General features: G+C 43.8%; 1 protein-coding gene across 1 annotated transcript in view; it reads left to right on the forward strand.

Annotated features, from left to right (window-relative positions):
- The window catches only part of ATXN2 (ataxin 2), a 2781632-nt gene that overhangs the window by 1487281 nt on the left and 1274660 nt on the right, over positions 1–19691 (forward strand). Inside the window, exon 18 of the mRNA XM_044068622.1 lies at positions 194–235. Within this exon, the coding sequence (XP_043924557.1) occupies positions 194–235 (42 nt within the window). The remainder of the gene's footprint in view (positions 1–193; positions 236–19691) is intronic.

Below are 19691 nucleotides of genomic sequence, written 5' to 3' on the forward strand. Positions count from 1 at the left end.
CGGAAAACTCCTTACTCAGTTGTAAAATGATTGATTTATAAATAATGGACCAGCATTTTAATGTTTTTCTTCTTAGATGTAGTTGTCATTGGAAAGTAACAACAGAAGAACTAGATTGTAATTTTGCCTAATATTTATCTAATGTATTACTATTTGGTATGTTAGCAAGTTCAGCCTTTAATTTGTGTTTCAGATGCTGGACCAGCTGTCCTTCCAGAATTGAGCAGTATGTTTTGTAAGTACTGAATTTCTTTAGTTTATTGCCTGACTGTGTTATAGCTTATTGATCCCAACAAGTACTGCTTTACTGCAAGGAGAGTTGGAATGCCATATTTAGTTATGCTTAGTGATTGTGTAAGTGTTTTTGAACTGCCTGGTGCGTATTTGCTTATTTCTTGAAGCAGTAGTTATTCTACATTAGTGGGTGATGGACTGTTTGCTGACATTCATTGATCGTCCTTGAACATACATTATTGAAATTAAAAGTGCAAGTTTAGGACTTGACAGTGTGTGAAATATTCTGCATTGTACTAGAATCATTTTGGCTAGTATGCGACATTACTGTTATTAATGTTAAAACTGTGGTATCTATTGCTTGCACAATACCTAATGGGGTCATTTGCTGTGAACAGTCCTGCAAGTAAAAACTCCGTCTGCTGTTTATCGTATTGTAGTACACACTAATATTGAAGTGGTTTAATCGGTAGCCATGTGCTGTTTGACCTTCCACTACACAGACTGTGAAGGACGAACTGTAAAGTTACTTTCTCCAGATGTTTGATAAATACTTTTTTCTTGCTTTTATCTATAAAGGATTTTGATGGCATTCAAGTTAATTTTAAATAAAACACTGATCGCAAATAATTTAGCAAATTAAAAAAAAAAAATTTTAATTCACAAATAATACCCAGTCAACTTACGCTATCAAAGTCCATTTCAGGTAAGTAGGTCATTAGTGCCTGCCTAGAGCTAGCTAACGTTGAGCTTTCTTGAAGCCATGGAGGTGACTGATTCCACAGCTGAGGGTCATAACAGAAAAATGCACAAAAACCTGAAGTTTTAAAGGTTAATCCATAGAACTGTCAGCAGCCCCTTGAAGGGTGAGGGCAGAAATGTGTATGAGGTGGTTGGGTGCAGTAAGCCGGTTTAGGCAACAGGGATCCATGTCTTGAATGGAGAAAAACTTGCACTAGGAAGTCTAAGTGGAACTGTTATGATATGTTGGTAACAGGATGTACCAGTAAGTAGCATAGCTGCAGCATTCTACAATTGTAGATAATTAAGGTCAGTGTTAATTGATCCCAGATAAAAGGCATTGCTATATTCCAATCTGGAAGTGACCAGGGCATGAACAACAATTGAGAGATCAGCTTGAGGTGTCAAACTGCTTATTTCTGGAAATGTTTTTCAGAAGGAAACAAGAAGACTTCACAACGGCAGAATTTAGAATGTTAGCTTTGAGTTAAAAATAATACCAAGATCCCACATGTTATTAATGAATTCAGACTTGTTACCACCATAAAAAACGCAATTAGGCAGTAGTATAGTGGGGGAGTCTCAGGGTTGCATGAACTGCCAAGACCCTCTGTCTTTGTGGTGTTCAGTTTGTCATTTTCTAGTTTGCCAGTTGTATATGGCTTCATGTTTCACTGTTGCAATCCTGCCTTGTGAGATTTCCTACTGTAAAAGCCGTTGGGCGGCCTGACTACCAGAGAAAAATTCCCCTCCTCCTTAGGCTGGCTGACATCCTAACTGACATCAGTGCATTTGGGAATATAGGGAGCCAGCCGACTTCATTAAAAGCAGTCTTTTCTTGCCATCGGAGCCCGAAGCAGTGTTTCAGTGCATTGGTCGGTCTGTACCAGCGAGAATTCATCAGAATGATAAGTACGCCGTTGGGGAAATCTTTTCTCTTACTTTTAACTCATGTCAGATAAGGTGAGCAATTGTCTCTGCTCTGGTAAGCAGATCCCGCACAGAGACTTCCATTTATTCTGTGTCACCTGTTTAGGCCCAGATCATGACATCCCCAGTTGCCATTTTTTTGCCTGCTTTAATTCTAGGACAGTCAGACGTAGGACCGAGATCTTGTGTAGATTCCTTAGTCTTGAATCTCCTCCTCAGCATCCAGTGGCATCCACCGGTCATTCAGATGTTGAACATCCTACACATAAGAAGGAAAAGATAAGATAGCCAAGCTTTAGGGCCTCAGATGACAACCATTTGTCTGTTTCTCCTTCTAGGCTTGTAATCATTGAAGAAGCTGAGGCACTTTTGCAGCCCCCTTCTGTGTCTGAGGTGGTGACACAGGCCTCTTTTGAAACCTGTTTTGAGTCTGACATGCCATCGGGTCCATCTACTACTGCACAGGCCCTTTCTTTCAGCTCGTCTGTCAGGTCCGGGGTCGCTCAGCAGGCTTCGGCTTCTGATGAGTGCACTTTAACTGGTGATGCTCTTTTGCAGTTTCGGCCTGCACTGATTCCTCATTCCTCCAGAGAAACAGGCGTCAGAATTTCAGACATCCCTAGGCCCAAGGCCAAAGAGACTCCTAAGAGGAGTGCGTCAGCAGGGCCTTCTCCTAGGCCTACTGGCTACCTTTCTCAGGGTTATCAGCAGGACTTGGTTTGGCTAGGAAGACCTGATCCCCTTAGTCAGATCTAGACAAGCCTTTGGGGATTCTTCCCCAGGAAAATGGTAAAGGGATCTTACTTCTGAAGTTCTTCCAGATCCTTTTGAATCTGCTGATGATTCTGACCTAGAGGGGTCTGTTTTGATGAAGTACCATCCCTCACTTCTTTTGAGGAATCAAGTTCTGAGGAGGACCTGGCCTCTGCTTCCCCCCAAGGTTATTACCTTTGGAGAGACTCTCCATGCTGTAAGGGAACACTTCCAGTGGGAAGCACAGGAATGACTTCAGTCAAAAAAGAGAATTAGGGAGTTCCTGGATCTGCTAGAGTACAAACCTCGTTCTATTCTCCCTATTTTAGATGTAGTTGTGGATGTCGTCTTGGATTCCTCCTTGAATCACAACTCTCCTCCACCAGCCCCTAGAAAACCAGATAGGTGTTATAGGATACCAGACTCCCATAAGTACCTTTTCAAAAATCCTTCTACTGATCCAGAAGTGGTCACCCCAGGACCCAAAGGGGCTAGAGCCAGTTCCTCTAAAAAAACTTTTGCCTACAGACAGCAGGGCTCTTGATAGATTTAGGAAAAAAGTATACTTCAGCCACTCTTACCATGGGGGTTCTCAGCTGTCAATTTCTCATGATTAAATGCTCGCAAACTATCCTAGATCAGCTGAAACAAAAGGTCTTTTCCTTTGAGGATAAAAACCTTTCTAAGGAACTTTTGGATCTCTGCCACTCCAGTTCACAGGCAGCTAGGCATGCCTTACACTGTGGCTACAATGCTATGGAGGGCTGTAGCCAGGAGGCAGCCACTGGTTCTTTTATTAGAAGGCATGCATGGCTTAGGGAACAATCTCTTCCTGACCATGTTAAACCTAACTTTCTTGATGCTCCCCTAGACAAGGCCTTCCTGTTTGGTTGTAAAGCTGAGGCTGTTCTTAACAAGATGGAAGACAAAGCTAAGTCTATGCAGACTGAAAGACTTCCTTCAAGTTCAGCCACCAAGGTTTAGTAGGAACTTCCCCACTAAACACTGGTCCTTTCCCTCCCAATCTAGAACCAGGCAGAGGAAACCCCAGTGGGAAAGAGCACAAAGTCAGTGGCAGCAACTGCAGACACCCAGACAGTCGGCCGCAGAAACTTCCAGGCAAGGGAGTTCTACGTCACCAGCATCTGCCAGAGAGAGCAGCAATGACTCACCCAGCCTGCTCTCCTTGCCCTCTTCCCACTCCCCACAAGACTAGGAGGAAGGCTATCCCAGTTCAACAAAACTGGTCCCTCATCACTTCAGACAAGTGGGTTCTAAACATTATTTCAAATAGTTACAAACTCACTTTCGAAGAGTCATGAAAATACTCAGGCTAACTGGATAGTCCTCTAAATCAAAAAACAGAGGTGCTCTCTCAGGGATCAGAGGAACTTGTTCCAGAACATCTGAAGAGAAAAAGGTTCTACTCCAGACTGTATCTGGTTCCCAGAAAAGAAGGCTCTTGGTGTCCTGTCCACCCTCAATCAGTTCCTCCTGATTCCAAAATTCAAAATGATGACTCTTCAAGAACTGTTATCTATGATAGCACCACAGGCCTTTATGGTCTCATTGGATCTAAAAGATGCCTATCTGGACATTCCCATACAGGAATTGCACAGGAGCTTTCTTTGATTTAGAGTAGGTACCAGTTACTTTCAATTTTCACCACTGCTCTTTGGTTTGTCTACTGCTCCCAGGGTTTTTGCCAAGTGCTTAGCCCCTCTGATTGCTTTTTGCAAGACCAGAGGGGTCCAAATGTACCCCTTCCTGGACAGCTGCCTACTACAAGCCACAAACCTATCAAAACTTCTTAAGGATCTGAGGTTTACCTAGAACTTCTTGTCCTCCCTGGGCTTCACCATAAATCTGCAAAAATCCAACACTGTTCCATCCACCAGGATAGTTTTCCTGGGGGCCCTCTTGGACTCTTCTCTTCAAAAAGCCTTCCTTCCTTCCCCCAGACAAGTCTCCTTTTTGACCTACTACTTCAGAAGAATCCAGCAGAAACAATACATCTCAGCCAGAGAGTTCCTCCAAGCACTGGGCTACATGGCATCTTGTATCCTCATAGTTCCCCTGGCCAGGCTGCACATGAGGAAACTCCAGTGGTACCTCAAGAATGTATGGTGCCAACACATACAGCCCCTGGTGACCGAGATACAGCTGATTCCTTGCCTGAAGGAGGAGTTTGCTTGGTGGGGACAGGCTTGTGTAGAATATCAGGGACTTCCATTCAGATTCTCTCCCCAGGGCAAGACTTTCATCACAGATGCTTCAGAGACACCCGGGGGGCTCACTTCCAACACTTCCAATCCCAAGGTAAGTGAGAGATTCAGTTCAAGGACAGGCATGTAAACTGGAAAAAGCTTATGGCAGTGCAAAAAGGCCTGATAGCTTTCAAGGAATAATGAGAGCCAGGGGTCCTGTTAATCAAGACTGACAACACCACAGTTATGCGGTACATAAGCAGAGGGGCAACCACTCTTACCCTCTGTGTTGTTTAGTAATGGAAGTTTGGTAAACTGCCCACTCTCTGGGTTTGCACCTCTTGGCACAATACCTTCCAGGTGCTCAAAATACTCTAGCAGATCACCTCAGCAGAAACTTGATGGTCCCCCACGAATGGTGTCTGCATCGGGAGAGATTTCTCAGCATGGTCCAGAGATTGGGCGTCCCACAGATCGACCATTTCACTGCCAAGGAAAACACTCGGCTAAAAAGATTCTGTTCCAGGAACAAACAGCAATCAGCCTGGAGGACAAATGCTTTCTCCTTCCCTTGGACTCTCAGTTTCATTTATGCATTCCCTCCTCACCTCTACTTCCTTGGGTGCTGCTAAAGATAAATGGGGCCAAGGGCAATACTGATTGTCCTAGGCAGCATTAGTTTCCTTTGCTACTTGAACTAACCAACCAGAATCCATATCTGTTGCTTCAGAGTCAGCCTTCTTACTCAGGACAAGGGAAGCATTGTGCACTCCAGCATGCAGACACTCTGCCTGTCAGCTTGGGTAATTTCACAGTATCCAGGATCAAGCCTGCCCTATGCAAATGGGTTCAGGGCATTTTTAAAGATGCTAGAAGGCGTAGTACTAGGAAATCATACTCTGCTAAGTGGAAAAGATTTTCCTTCTGGTGCCAGCTGCAGTACCACAATCCTGATTCAGACCAGATTTATGTCATTCTAGTTTACCTGGCTAGTCTAGTTGATAAAGGCCTTTCCTACTCCTCCATTAAAAATTCTTGCCTGCAGCCTCTTCCTATCTAAAGTTTATAACTAGAAAACTGCCCTTCTGCTGGCTATCACCTCAGCGAGTAGAGTATCTGAGCTGCAGTACCATTCCTAATCTTCCACCCAGAGAGGGTTTCCGTCAGAACTAACCCTTCCTTCATGCCCAAGGTGGGCACTGATACTTCTGTAAATCAGGCCATTCGCCTGTCCACATTCTTTCCCAACCCCCAGAACCAAGGGGAAAGAATACTTCATTCTTTGGATGTGCATAGGCAGCTCCTTTGCTATATTGACGAAACTAAAGCCTTGAGAAAATCTGACCGCTTGTGACCTTTGCCCCTGGCTCTGAGGGAAAACCAACTTCTAAACAGACCATCTCAAAATGCATCTCCCACTGCATCTCATTTTGTTACAGCCATCATTGCAAAAAGTCACTTGAGGCTGTCAGGTCACACTCCATTAGGGCTACTGCACCCTCTGCTGCCTTTCTGAAAGGAGTCCCTGCCAAGGACATTCTGGAAGCTGCCACCTGCTCATCTATGCATGCCATTACCAAATGCTACTACTTAGCAGCCTTTTCCAGGTCTTTGCTGAATCCCTGTAAGCCATGGTAACAGATGGCTCATTTTCTACTTATTGTTCCCAGCTAATGGCCAACAGGGTGCCTTTATGTTCCTTTCAAATTTTCTTCCTTTTGTTATGGTAAATCAAAGTTTCAGCAGAAGATAATGCACCTTCAGGTGTATACTGCTGTAGTCGGTCTTTCTGCTCTCGACAAATTCCTAGGCATCTCTAACATTTTGTTTGGAGAAGGCAGTGGGAGGTCTCGCTTCTCCCTCTGCTTTAATAGAGTACTGTAGCTGTTGAGGTTAGGACTTGCAAATATAGGACAAAGCTTAACCTTGACCAGTTATTTCTCCTCTTGGCAGGTTCTTAGCTGCCTTTGGATTGTTACTGATATCTTGTCAAGAGTCTTCTGCATTTACATCATCATAAACTGTATTTCACATGTCTGAGTTCTGCAGTCTTTTTGCTTCCTATTCATTTAGATCTCCAAATGATTTCGGAATTTGAGGCTTGTACTCACCTGACACGCTTTCATCTTAAGAAAATTGCAGCAGTGGTGACCATAAATGTGCATCATATTGGTCACTTCTGCAGTACCCTTAGCTATATGGGTAATATCCTGCCAATGATATAATGGCCAACCAGCTTCCAAAGCTTCCATGCACCTTCCACATGCCCAAACAGTCAGCTTGAGCTGAGCTGATTAAAAAGACAGGTTTGGGTGCCAAGCCCTTCAGAGATTTCTTGCCTCAGAAGAGTATGCTCCTCCACAAGCTTTTGAGGATTGATGTTCAACTTGTGCTGTTCCTTTGCTAGACTGTTAAGTTCCCTTTGGGAGAAAACTTTTGACATTATAGAAGTAATTTTGTTCTACTTTCTTGTTTAGGAAAGTTAATTTTACGTTAAGAGTGTAAGTTTTAATGGACTGTCACAAGATGTAACTGGAGGAGTGGTCTTAGCCCAGAATCTAGTAGCTTATTGGCTGTTTTGGGTCAATTCCTATCTCTTTCAGTTTCCCTGCTTTAAAACCCGCATTTGCGTGGTTTTGCACCAGTATACAACTCGGTGCACAGCTCCTCGTGGTGTCCAGCAGAGTGGTACAGGCAACAGAGAGACCTAAGAGAGACTTTCAACAGATCAAAGTATTTTTGTCTCTGTTTTTGCTCCGACTGCATTTTCCCGCCTAAAAAGCAAGTTCCAACTGTTCTGTGTTTAAAAAGCTAAAATTGTATTTGGAAAAAGGCTAGCTGGTAAATTATAGTAACTTCTGCACAGCTCGAACAGAGTATAACACACGTATAGCCAACACTAGTGTTCCATCAAAATTCAGGCTAAATCCACTCGTAATGATAAAAACGAATCTTTTATTGAAAATAAGGTTTAGCGCTTTCATCTGTTAAAAATCAGACTTCCTCAGAACCAAAATGGAGTACTTCCAGTTCCCATTTAAATAACCTTTTTGGCGCTAAAAATTCAAAAGGAAATGGAGCTCTTAAAGAGACATAGTCATAATAACTCCATATATACATACTACTATGCTAAAAACAGCTAAGCATTTCAACAGATCCAGTGTGCTGATATAAAAATAACAATATAAATAAATAAAAATAATTATGGTAAATAAAATAAAATACACTCTGCACGTACTAACTTCATCTTAAAACATGCTCCAAATATATGTATGTATGTAATAATGAAATGGTAAACTTGCATGACTAGTGCTCATAAATTGTAACAAGTCAACAAGAATCAAAATACAAAATACAATAGCAACATCCATGATATATCTATGCCATGATTAAAAATGGTTTAATACTTATATTTTCATTTATGCCAGGTGACCTAATGGCATCTGTCAAAATTTGTCACTTACTTTCTTTCATGGCTAAAAGTGCTTTCCAATTTCCCCCATAAGTAAATACTTCTACGTGATCTATAATGGCAAATTTAAAACCATGTGATTCACCATATATGGATATGTGTTTATAAAGTGCATTTTTATTATCTTTATCTTATAAATATGTTCGTATACTCGTTTCCTAAGGGCTCTCTCTGTTTTGCCTGTATAGAATTAGGTCTCCTGGCATAAATGAAAATATAAGTAGTATTATTGGTCGTTTTTGGTCAATTCCTATCTCTTTCAGTTTCCCTGCTTTAAAACCCGCATTTGCGCGGTTTTTCCCCAGTATACAACTCAGCACAACTCCTGGTGTCCAGCAGAGTGGTACAGGCAACAGAGAGACCTACGAGAGACTTTCAACAGATCTAAGTATTTTTGTCTCTGTTTTTGCTCCGACTGCATTTTCCTGCCTAAAAAGCGAATTCTAACTGTTCTGTATTTAAAAAGCTAAAATTGTATTTGCCTTACCTGCTTTTTACAGTTTGCACTTCTTAAAATCGTTTTAAATTCATTTTTGTATTGTTTAACTGTTGTAGGCTACACACAAGTGCACTAGCCTGCTTATAGCATTTAAAGTGTTTTCTGTGTGATTTTCTGTTGTTTTCTGCAAAAAAAAAAAAAATATTTTTTTCCCACCTTTGCTGAACTAGATTAGTCCAGATTTCAGGCTTGGCTGAATTCCAGACTGTGCTATAGGTTCCTGTGTTGCCCATATCCTTACTTGGATAGGAGGAAGCTTCTCTGTTCACCAGTGAGAGCGGGAAGCTTTGAGCAAGCCTATCTGTCCCTGGAGGAGTGGTCTCAACTCAGAATCTAGTAGCTTATTGGCCTTTTTAAGTCAGTTCCTATCTCTTTCAGTTTCCCTGCTTTAAAACCCGCATTTGCACAGTTTTGCACGATTTTGCGCACCACTCAGCATCGGGCAGCGCCGCTTAAATGGGTTTAAACTATTCACGGCTCCACAAAGTCTACTCTTCACTTTTTCCATTAGAACTGTTCTAACTCTCAAAGTAAGCACTCTATTTTCCTTCTAAAGCCCTACACTTGCTCAAATCTTATAAGTAAACACTAACAAACTAAAGCACTACACCCTCTTATACTCTTTATAAGTACTTGGCTCCCTATTGGTCCTTTCTGATCGGTCAAAAAGCAGTTCCTTATACTATTCTGGCATGTCCATAAGTCAGTTTCAGGTTTACTCTCCAGTCCAGCTAGTGAATCTGGGAATCTTGAGGCAATGTTACAATTGCCTTATGTACACATACCACCCTCGCCTCCTATCAACAAGCTCAAATATATGTGAGAGATGCAACTATACAGCCAAACTGGAGGCTGAGCTCTCTCAACCCAGGACTGGCACAGTCAGTCAGGAGAAGAAGGTAACCACACACACCACAAATCCAGTCTCACATAGACCTATCCCATCAGCAAACCAAACACATAAACACACAAAAACATACTCAGAGGCTCTAAATAAAAATCTTCCAAAGCAGCAGAGACCTCCAAAACAGACATCCAAGCAACCGCTACCCCACAATACCCACGTATCACATATTTCACAAAGTCAGTGTGCCTCACAGCCCTTAAGGCTAAACAACACACCTAATACACTTGTAATGGGTGACTCTATTGTCAGACACACTGACAAACCACTCACCAGACTGAACAAGGAGAAGGTCACTGTACGCTGCCTGTAGGGTGCCAGGATCCGCCACATAACACAAGCACTCAGGTCATTCCAAAGCAAGTACAAATACGACTCCGTCATTGTCCGCGCTGGTGTGAATGACCTGAGACGTACCTCCTTGGACTATATGAAAAGAGACATAGAGGAGCTCTAGGATCATGTAGCCTAGGCCGGTATGACCCTGACCTTGAGTAGCATCTTGCCGTCACCAAGAATGATGCCACAATATAAAGACAAAATGATAAATTTTAACAATTGGCTAAAGTATTGGTGTCATTCAAAGGGGATCCAGTGTCTATCAGCCTGGGATGATATGCTCGATAAGCCACGTTGATTCGCTAGGGACGGCTTGCACCTGTCACCCATGGGCTTTCGAATACTGGCTAAGGCTCTTGCCACCCCCATAGTGCCTTTTTTAGGCAAGGCTCAAAAGACAAACCCACCTCCATAGACAACACAAGGAGAAAAAAACTAAGGGTAATGCTGCTCAACGCCAGAAGTCTAAACCTCAAGATGCACGCACTCGAGGCTCTCCTCAGTATGGAGAATATCGATATCTGTGCAGTAACAGAAACCTGGTTTAAGGCTCCCGAGAGCACCCCAGCACTACCAGGTTATAACTCATACCATGTTTTTTGGCCCCGAAACTCTGACCGAATCACAAAAGGAGGGGGAGTATCCATATTCATCAAAGATACCCACATCTCCAGGTTAGTGGCACTGCACAAAGCATCGGAGACTATCCACGTGCAATTAACAGTGGGCAAAACTGCCTTTCAGTTTTTAGGCTGCTACAGATCACCCTCCCAAACTCAGGAACCCCACTCGGCTTTCCTGAGAACACTGGAGAATATGAAGGTCTCTCCAAACACCGTAATATTGGGTGACTTCAACTACCCAAACATTGATTGGGAAAAGTACTCAAGCCCCAACACCCTCGCCCAACGGTTCCTAGAATTTATAAACTCAGATGCTATGGAACAACTGGTCACCACTCCCACAAGAAGGGACAACATATTGGACCTGGTCATCACCAACATGGGGACTGTATGTTCCACACCAGAGGTAAACCCCTCATTGGTAAGATCAGACCATAAATTAATCTCACTGGACATCCATATCCTGTCCCCACCCCCAGCCAAGGAAACCATGGTGAAAAATTTCTCAAAAGCAAACTTCACACTTCTCAAAACCGAGGTGGAATCCTTCAAAGCCCCCGGGCCAGTGGAAAATGCTGCCCGAACCGCAGAATCCCTTACAAACGCATTCTATGGACACCTACAGGAATGCATGGATCGTGCTATCCCAAATAAAACCAAGACTCACTCCTCCAAAGGCAGGAGACCTGTCTGGTGGACCTCGGCCGTAAATAACCTATACAACAGAAGGAGGAAGCTACTGCATGATAGAGCAAAATCCCAAAAAGGGAGGGCATCTCTGATCAGTGCTAGCAAGAAACTACGATCCCTCATAAAATCATCTAAGGCCAGCTTCGAAAGAAAAATTGCCCAAGACGCTAAAGATAATCACAAGGCCATCTTTAGTTATGTCAGGAATCTGGGTGGCAACTCCCAGATATGCTCTGAGTTGGTACAAAATGACAAATAAAAACACTGAACCCACAGACATTACCAACATCCTGGCTGATAGGTTCAGTACAACCCCCCCCCCCCCCAAAAGAGCAAATGTCTCTCCCAACAGAATGTAGCCTCCCTGACATCACAGATGCACAGGTGAAAGCTGCCCTCTCCAAGACAAAAAACACAGCATCAGTGGGACCGGACGGTGTCCCGGGCTGCATCTTACACGAGCTCCAAGAAGAACTGAACCCTCACATAAAGTCACTGTTCAATCTCAGCCTTACTACAGGATATGTACCCAAAGAATGGCGTACAGCAACAGTGGTCCCGCTCCACAAAGGTGGTGCCACAACGGACCCCGGAAACTATTGCCCTGTAAGCCTGACTAGTCTGGTCTGCAAAGCTATGGAGCGTAGCATCATGGAACTCATAAACAAAGACATTGGAAACCTCCAGACACTGGATCCTACCCAATTCGGCTTTGTTAAGGGCAGATCTTGCCTCTTAAACCTAGTTGACTTCTTTGAAACAGTTACCAAGGCCATAGATGAGGGGAAGGTAGTCCACACAGCCTACCTGGACCTCGCAAAAACCTTCGACACAATACCCCACTCGGGCATCATAAATAAGCTCACCAGCTTAAATATCAACCCCTATGTCACAAGATGGGTTGCAAACTGGCTCAGGGATAGAACTCACATGGTCAGAATTGCAGGTGCCATGTCAGGCTCTAAACCAGTTACAACTGGTGTCCCACAAGGCTCAGTCCTGGGACCTCTCTTGTTCGGTATATACTTCTCCGAGGTACAGGCTAACACGGGAGGACTATGGCTGACCAAGTTCGCAGATGACTGCAAACTGGGAGCCATAATCGACTCTCCGGCTGACACAAGCATCCTCCAAAAGGGTCTCACAGAGACGGATACCTGGTGCCAGAGCCACGGCCTCAACCTAAATGCCAAAAAGTGCATAGTCATCCCCTTTGGGAAAAACAAAGTGCCCACAAATTACCACATAGGTGGTAATCCATTAAGTACAGAAGAAGTAATTAGGATTTGGGGACCCAAGTAGATAGTAATCTCTCCTTTGACAATCACGTTGCCAAAGTGGTTAGAAAGACCTTCTATATAGCCCACCTTATCACGAAAGGGTTCACATCTAGATCAAGAGAGGTCATTGTGCCCCTCTACTCATCACTCATCAGGCCCAGAATTGAATACAATGCCCCATTTGGGATGTACCTTACCCGACACCTGCAGCAACTAGAGAGACCCCAAAAGTACCTCACCAAGAGGATCAAGGGCCTCAAACAGATGCCCTATGCAGCTCGACTAAAGAAAGTCCAGCTTTACTCAGTTCTTACCGCCTACTCAGAGGCGATCTATGCCTTACATCCAAAGCCATGTCTAACCCAGAATTAATGGACATGCTCCACCTCAGGAAATCCAAATCCCTTAGAGCTACACACTCCAGGGACTTAAACCTCACCACAGCAATAAATAGGACATGCTGGAAGGACAGATTCATATCCCAGAGGTTCCCCTCATTCTGGAACAAAATCCCAGTTCAAGTCAGGCAGAGCCCCTCACTGACCCACTTCAAGAGAAATCTTGACGAGTGGATGGGAGATCGTAAGTTTACCCCTGGGATCTCTTCTATGTCCCTGCTAGACAGAGGCACAGTAAACTAACCTCAAAAGGGCTATCTTCTGAGACCTACTATAGAGGGCACAGTTAACTAATCTAAAAGAGAGGCGAAAGCCAAACCACACTCTGGCTAGGCTTATAAATGCCCTAGGGCAGATAGCCTAGTATCAACCTATGAACCTATGTACTTTAAAGAGGAGCGCTCTTTTTCTGTCATTTTAAAAGTTGTCTAAAGTAAAGAAAAACATTTTTTTTCTGTCTAGAGAAACTATTTATTTTATTATTTTTTTTTTTTTTGGGTCTGGCAAAGTATTTTAAAGTGCTGTTTGCTGTTTTTTGTGGGTGGAAAAGTGACAAAGACTTTTAATTTTTACTAACTTTTGCTTTTTTTTTCCTGGGAAAGAGGAACCATTTTTGGCTTGACATTGGAACAAACTACTGGTCCCATGGTCAGTCCTCCTTCCAGTCAGAAAAATAAAAGTTAACCAAACAGCGTTTGCCACCACAGCAGGACAGCAGTTTGCTTCAGCCACAGTTTGGTGAAACTGCTGTGGCCATAACTTGTTTGACAGACCACTCATCTTTTACCCTGGATCCCTCAGGTGTAGAACCTGCAATCACTATGGACCAGAGGTTAGCCACATCCTCTGTGGCTATTGGTGTTCCCACAGTGGGCAAGGGAGAGAGACACTTTTGTTTGTCCTGGGAAAGGGAACAAGGAAGGCTTCCCTTTTTAGTCAGAATGCTGTGCCCATCCCTGGGGAAATTGTTACTGCCATTAATATCACTGTTGGCCCATTATTTCCTGTCAAAATAAACAGAAAACTAAACATTTAACTACTCTTCAAATTTCATTAGACAGGAGTAGTTTACTTGGTTTGACTCATGGTTTAATTCAGGCTATTAATTCTTCTTATAAGGTGCTCTCTGGTAAAAGAAGGAAAGGGACACCTCTCTTCCTGAAGACATTCAAGGTTCTGAATCTGAGCAGGAAGATGAAAGGACTGATACAGGGGTTTCTTCTCAGAGGAGAGCTCTGTTTTGGATTCTTCCTGTGGCGGTAGTGGGAGTCTGTTACAAAAGGAATTTCCCAAACCACCACCCATCCCCCCAAATGTTCATCGTGTTTCACTGTTGCAGTCATTACTCTTGGGTTATCCTGCTGGCAGGCTACCCTCAGTCGGCCTGAATTCCAAAATCTAGGTCCGGCGTCAGTTGCTGTCACCTCTTCCCTGACGTCAGTGCGCCAGGGGTATAAAAGATGCAACCGACGCCATTTTCTTCAGTCTTTCTTGCCGCGCGGTGCCCGAAGCAAAAGCAGTTCGAAGTGCCGGTCGGCTGATTTCTGAGATTTTCAAATCCGAATTTCAGAACCGAAGTCTTCATTAAAGCTAAGTACCCCGTTGGTGAAACTTTTTTTTTTCTTGCCCCAGACCGATGTCAGAAAAAGTTAACAATTGTATTTCTTGTGGGAAGCAAATACCTCATATGGATTTTCACTCTTACTGTATTCCATGCCTAGGCCCTGATCACATCGTTGCTAGCTATCGGTTTTGTGCTAGATTTAACCAACGCACTATTAAGCGTTGGTTGGATTTTGCATTTCATTACTTTGGCCGAAGATTTAATTATATAATGCCATTGGAACAGCCGATGACCGTAGTTTACAAAAAACGCAAGGACAAGGAAAAGGATAGGCATCCGAGGTCCAAAACCGACGACGAGGCCTCCGCTAGGCCAGTCGCCGGTTCGCCGGTTCTCAGTGAGGTGCTTTCGCAGCTCCTGGAGCCCCCTACCTCAGAGCCACAGGCCACTTCCGACTCCCACGTGGAGCCGACTGGGTCTCTGGATACTCAAGGTATTAGACACTCGGAAATCATTCCCTCAGGTGGGTCCGGAGCCGCTGAACAGGCATTGGCTTCTGAGGGTGTTTTCAGACATACACAACTATATATTAAGCCATCTTCAGCTTCAAAGACTAAAGCAGCTCTAAAGACAAAGAAACAAGTACAGCATTCTCCTACTCAGACTTCCATGCCTAAACAACAGATGCTCAAAATGGCCGAAGACCTAATTACTTTGATGAGGGGTTCCCATCCCCCTCCAGATAAGAGGCCTAGGCAAGAGACAGAGTATGATTCTTCTGATCAGGTTTCTATTTCCTCTGATTCCTCTTCTGAACAGGATTATTCCATGCTTCCCTATGAGGATTCTGATGCTGAAGAATCCATTCCTTAAGCCTCTCCTCCTGAGGATTATTCTTTTGGGGAAACCCTGCATACCATGAGGGAGCATTTCCACTGGGAGAGCCAAGATTATTCTGAATCTAAGAAAAGGCTCAGAGACTTTCTGCTACTTGCTCAGCATAAACCCCTTGCTATTCCACCTGTTCTAGACATTGTAGATGTATTTTCAGAGTCCGGTCTGTCCCCTGACTCTTTACCACCTGCACCTGCTAAGCCAGACAGATACTACAGGGTCCTGGATTCTCATAAATTCCTATATAAAAACCCCGCTGCTAAACCAAGAAACTATATCTCAGGGTCCCAAAGGGGTTAAAGCTTCCACTGCAGAAAACCCTGTCCCCTCTGATAGGGATTCTAGGGCTCTAGACAGATGGGGGAAAAAAGTTTACACTTCTGCTACCCTGGCTGTAAGGGCTTTAAATTGTCAGTTTCATATGCTTAAATATCAGCAATATTTAATGTCACTGCTTAAACAGAAATTGTTGGCAAATACTGAATGTTCAGAGAACAAGGAAATGCAGGATTTATTGCATGCAGCTGAACAAGTGGGAAAGCATACTTTGCAATGTGGTTATGATTCACTGGAGGCCTCTTGCAGGGCCGCTGTTACAGCTTCTGTTATTAGAAGGCATGCTTAGTTAAAGGAACAGAATCTGCCTGATCATGTTAAAGCAAAATTATTAGATGGACCATTATAGCATGATACTTTGTTTGGTACTAAAGCAGAAGAGGTGTTGAAAAAAATGGAGGATAAAGCAAAATCCATGCAGACAGTCAAGGATTTCTTACAGGTACAGCCACCCAGGTTTAGCAGAAACTGGCCTTCTAAAAATTGGTCCTTTCCAGTGTCAGACAGACCACAAAGAGGCAGATACAGGCATCCCAGAGGCAGATCTCAGCCCCAAGGCTGATACAGGCCTAAACAATGAGGTGTTCCTACCTCCAAAAGCGGAGAAGACAAATCACAACCTTACAGGAAACAGTCCCAATGACTTTACTCTGCTAGATCCAAGCACTTTTCTTTTGGCAGCCCCCTTAGGGGGAAACTAGCACTTTTTTCATCAAATTGGCAAATGGTTACCCAAGACAAATGGGTCCTGAGCATAGTGCCCCAAGGCTACAGGTTCCATTTTCACACCCTTCCAAGGTCAAAAGGTATGCCAGACCTGCCACACAATCAATGGGCAGAGGCACAAAAACAAATCACAGCCCTCATAGACATGAGGGCCATTCAACAAGTACCACAACAAGAGCAGGGGCAAGGATTTTACTCCAGACTTTTCCTAGTGCCCAGAAAGGACAAAACCTGGAGACCAATACTGGACCTGTCTATACTAAATACATTTCTGGAAGTTCCAAAATTCAAGATGTTGACTCTACAGCATCTACTGCCCATGCTGGGCAAGAAGGCTTGGCTCGTAACTTTGGACCTAAAAGAGGCATACCTGCATGTCCCAATCAGACAATCATGCAGAAGATACCTCAGATTCATAGCTGGCTCAATGCACTACCAATTCTCTGCACTGCCCTTTGGCTTATCTACTGCCCCCAGGGTCTTCGCAAAATGCCTGGCACCAGTAATTTCATTTTGCAGACAAAGAGGAATTCAAATATACCCCTACTTCGACGACTGCCTAATTCAAGCAGAGAACAAAGACATTCTTCTAAAGCATCTGGCGTTTGTAAAAAGATTACTAATTGGCCTAGGGTACACAGTAAATGAAAAGAAATCAAAACTAGTGCCCTCTCAAGAGATAATATTCCTGGGTGCAAGCTTAAATACAACTGCCCAGTTGGCTTATCTCATGCCAGACAAATGAAAGCAGCTGACTTCTTACTTTAAGAAATTGGCAACAAAAACCCACTTATCTGCAAGGAAAATCCTGCAGGCCTTGAGTTTCATGGCGTTCTGCATTCTACTAATTCCATATGCCAGACTGCGTATGAGGAAACTACAGTGGTATCTAAAAAGTGTTTGGACTCAGCATTACCGCCTGGAGACCAGTAATTCACTCATTCCCTGCCTGCAACAGGAGTTTCGATGGTGGGAAGAGACCTGTCACCACAACAAGGGTCTGCCATTCAGTTTGCCCACAGCCAGACAGACACTGACAACGGATGCATCAGAATATGTCTGGGGGGCCCATATCGCAGGAAAATGTATTCAGGGCACATGGCCTGCAAATCAGATGCATCTTCACATCAATCAAAAAGAGATGCTAGCTGTTCAAAATGCACTGACAGCTTTCAAGAACCTACTTCATCCAGGACCACTACTGATAGACAGACAATACTACGGTCATGTGGTACATAAACAAGCAGGGAGGTACACATTCCTACCCCCTCTGCTGACAAGCAATGACCTTATGGGACACTGTATTGACTTTTCAAGTTCACCTGCAAGCACAATTCCTGCCAGGAAAAACAAATACACTGGCAGACGAACTAAGCAGAAACCTCATGGATCCACAAGTCTTCAGCATGATAACAAGGAAATGGGGATGCCCAGACATAGATCTATTTGCCTCCCCTCACAACTGCCAATTGCAGAGATTTTGCACAAGGATTTATTACAAGCAAGCATGGAAAGTGGACGCTCTATCCTTCAGCTGGAAAAACCTAACAGTATATGCCTTTCCTCCACTGCCTGTCCTTCCCAGGGTACTCCTAAAGGTCAGACAAGAGAAGCCAAAAATTATACTGATTGCACCAGACTGGTCACGCCAGCACTGGTACCCAATCCTAAAGAGCTTGTCTCAAGGTCCAGCATGGATATTGCCTCAAACTTCTCACTTGCTGACCCAACAAAACAATCGGATTCTGCACAGCCAACTCAGGACCTTAAATCTGGCAGCATGGCGGATAATGTAGCCATTCAGAACACTCCTCTTTCAAAAGCTGTTATGGATGTTATCTTGGAGGCCAGGAGGCCCAGTACCAGAAAATCTTATGCAGAAAAATGGAAGAGATTCTGTTCTTGGAACCAGGAACAAGGCATTGACACGTGTGTACCAAATATCCCTCCAATTTTACAATACCTAACTGAGATGCTGAACAAAGGCCTTTCCTTCTCATCAATTAAGATTCATGCCTCTGCCATTTCAGCCCATTACAATACGGAACCACCTATCTTTAATGAGGCAGTACTGCAGAGGGGCCAAAAACATTAGGCCTCCAAGGAGAGCACCAGTTCCGGCCTGGGACCTCAATTATGTTTTGGAAAAACTCACACTGCCTCCTTTCAAGCCAGCCTCAACAGTGGATATAAAATTCTTATCCTGGAAAACAGCTCTGCTCCTAGCAGTAACCTCTGCAAGATGAGTCTCGGAGTTACAAGCACTCATGGCTGTGGAACTTTTTATCATTTTTCATCCAGACAGGGTTTCTCTGAGGACAAACCCAACATTTATGCCTAAGGTGGTGTCCAGTGTGGCCCTCAATCAAAACCATTCACTTGCCTACCTTTTATCCAAATCCACAGAACAAGGGTGAGAAAATTCTGCATTCTTTGGACATACACAGGCAGTTACGCTTCTACTTGGACAGAACTAAAGCTTTCAGAAAGACTGCGCAACTTGTAGTGTCATATGCTGCAGGATCACAAGGAAAGGCTATCTCAAAACAGACTATTTCTAAATGGATAGGCCAGTGCATCTGTTTCTGCTATTTTCAACATGGCAAATCAGTGCCTAAGGGCATTAGGCCTCATTCTACCAGAGCAGCAGCCACTTCAGCAGCCTTCCTCAGAGGAGTACCAACCAAAGATATCTTAGAGGCTGCAACTTGGAGTTCAGTGCACACTTTCACAAAGCACTACCACTTACCTCTTTACTCTAAATCCAGAGCAGGCTTTGCCACTGCAGTTCTGCAGGGCCTCATAGCCTCTCCTAATCCTATTTAGCCCAGCCACCCATCCTCAGCTTTGGGATTCAACCCAAGAGTAATGACTGCAACAGTGAAACACGATGAACATAGTACAGTTGTGTACCTACCATAAATGTAGATGTTCAAGTGTATTCACGGTTGCAGTCCAGGTTACCCACCCACCATACCCCTTTTCTTTGCTGGGACTTATCTGTACTTCTCTATCCTATACAACCTATGTGGTGTATTTGCTTGTAGATGAAGGAAATGTTATTTTTGTGCATGCATATTTATTGGCATATTTTTTTAGCC

Source organism: Protopterus annectens, chromosome 4.part0, assembly GCF_019279795.1.
Source record: "Protopterus annectens isolate FY-2018-M chromosome 4.part0, PAN1.0, whole genome shotgun sequence".
NCBI classification, from domain to species: domain Eukaryota; kingdom Metazoa; phylum Chordata; order Ceratodontiformes; family Protopteridae; genus Protopterus; species Protopterus annectens.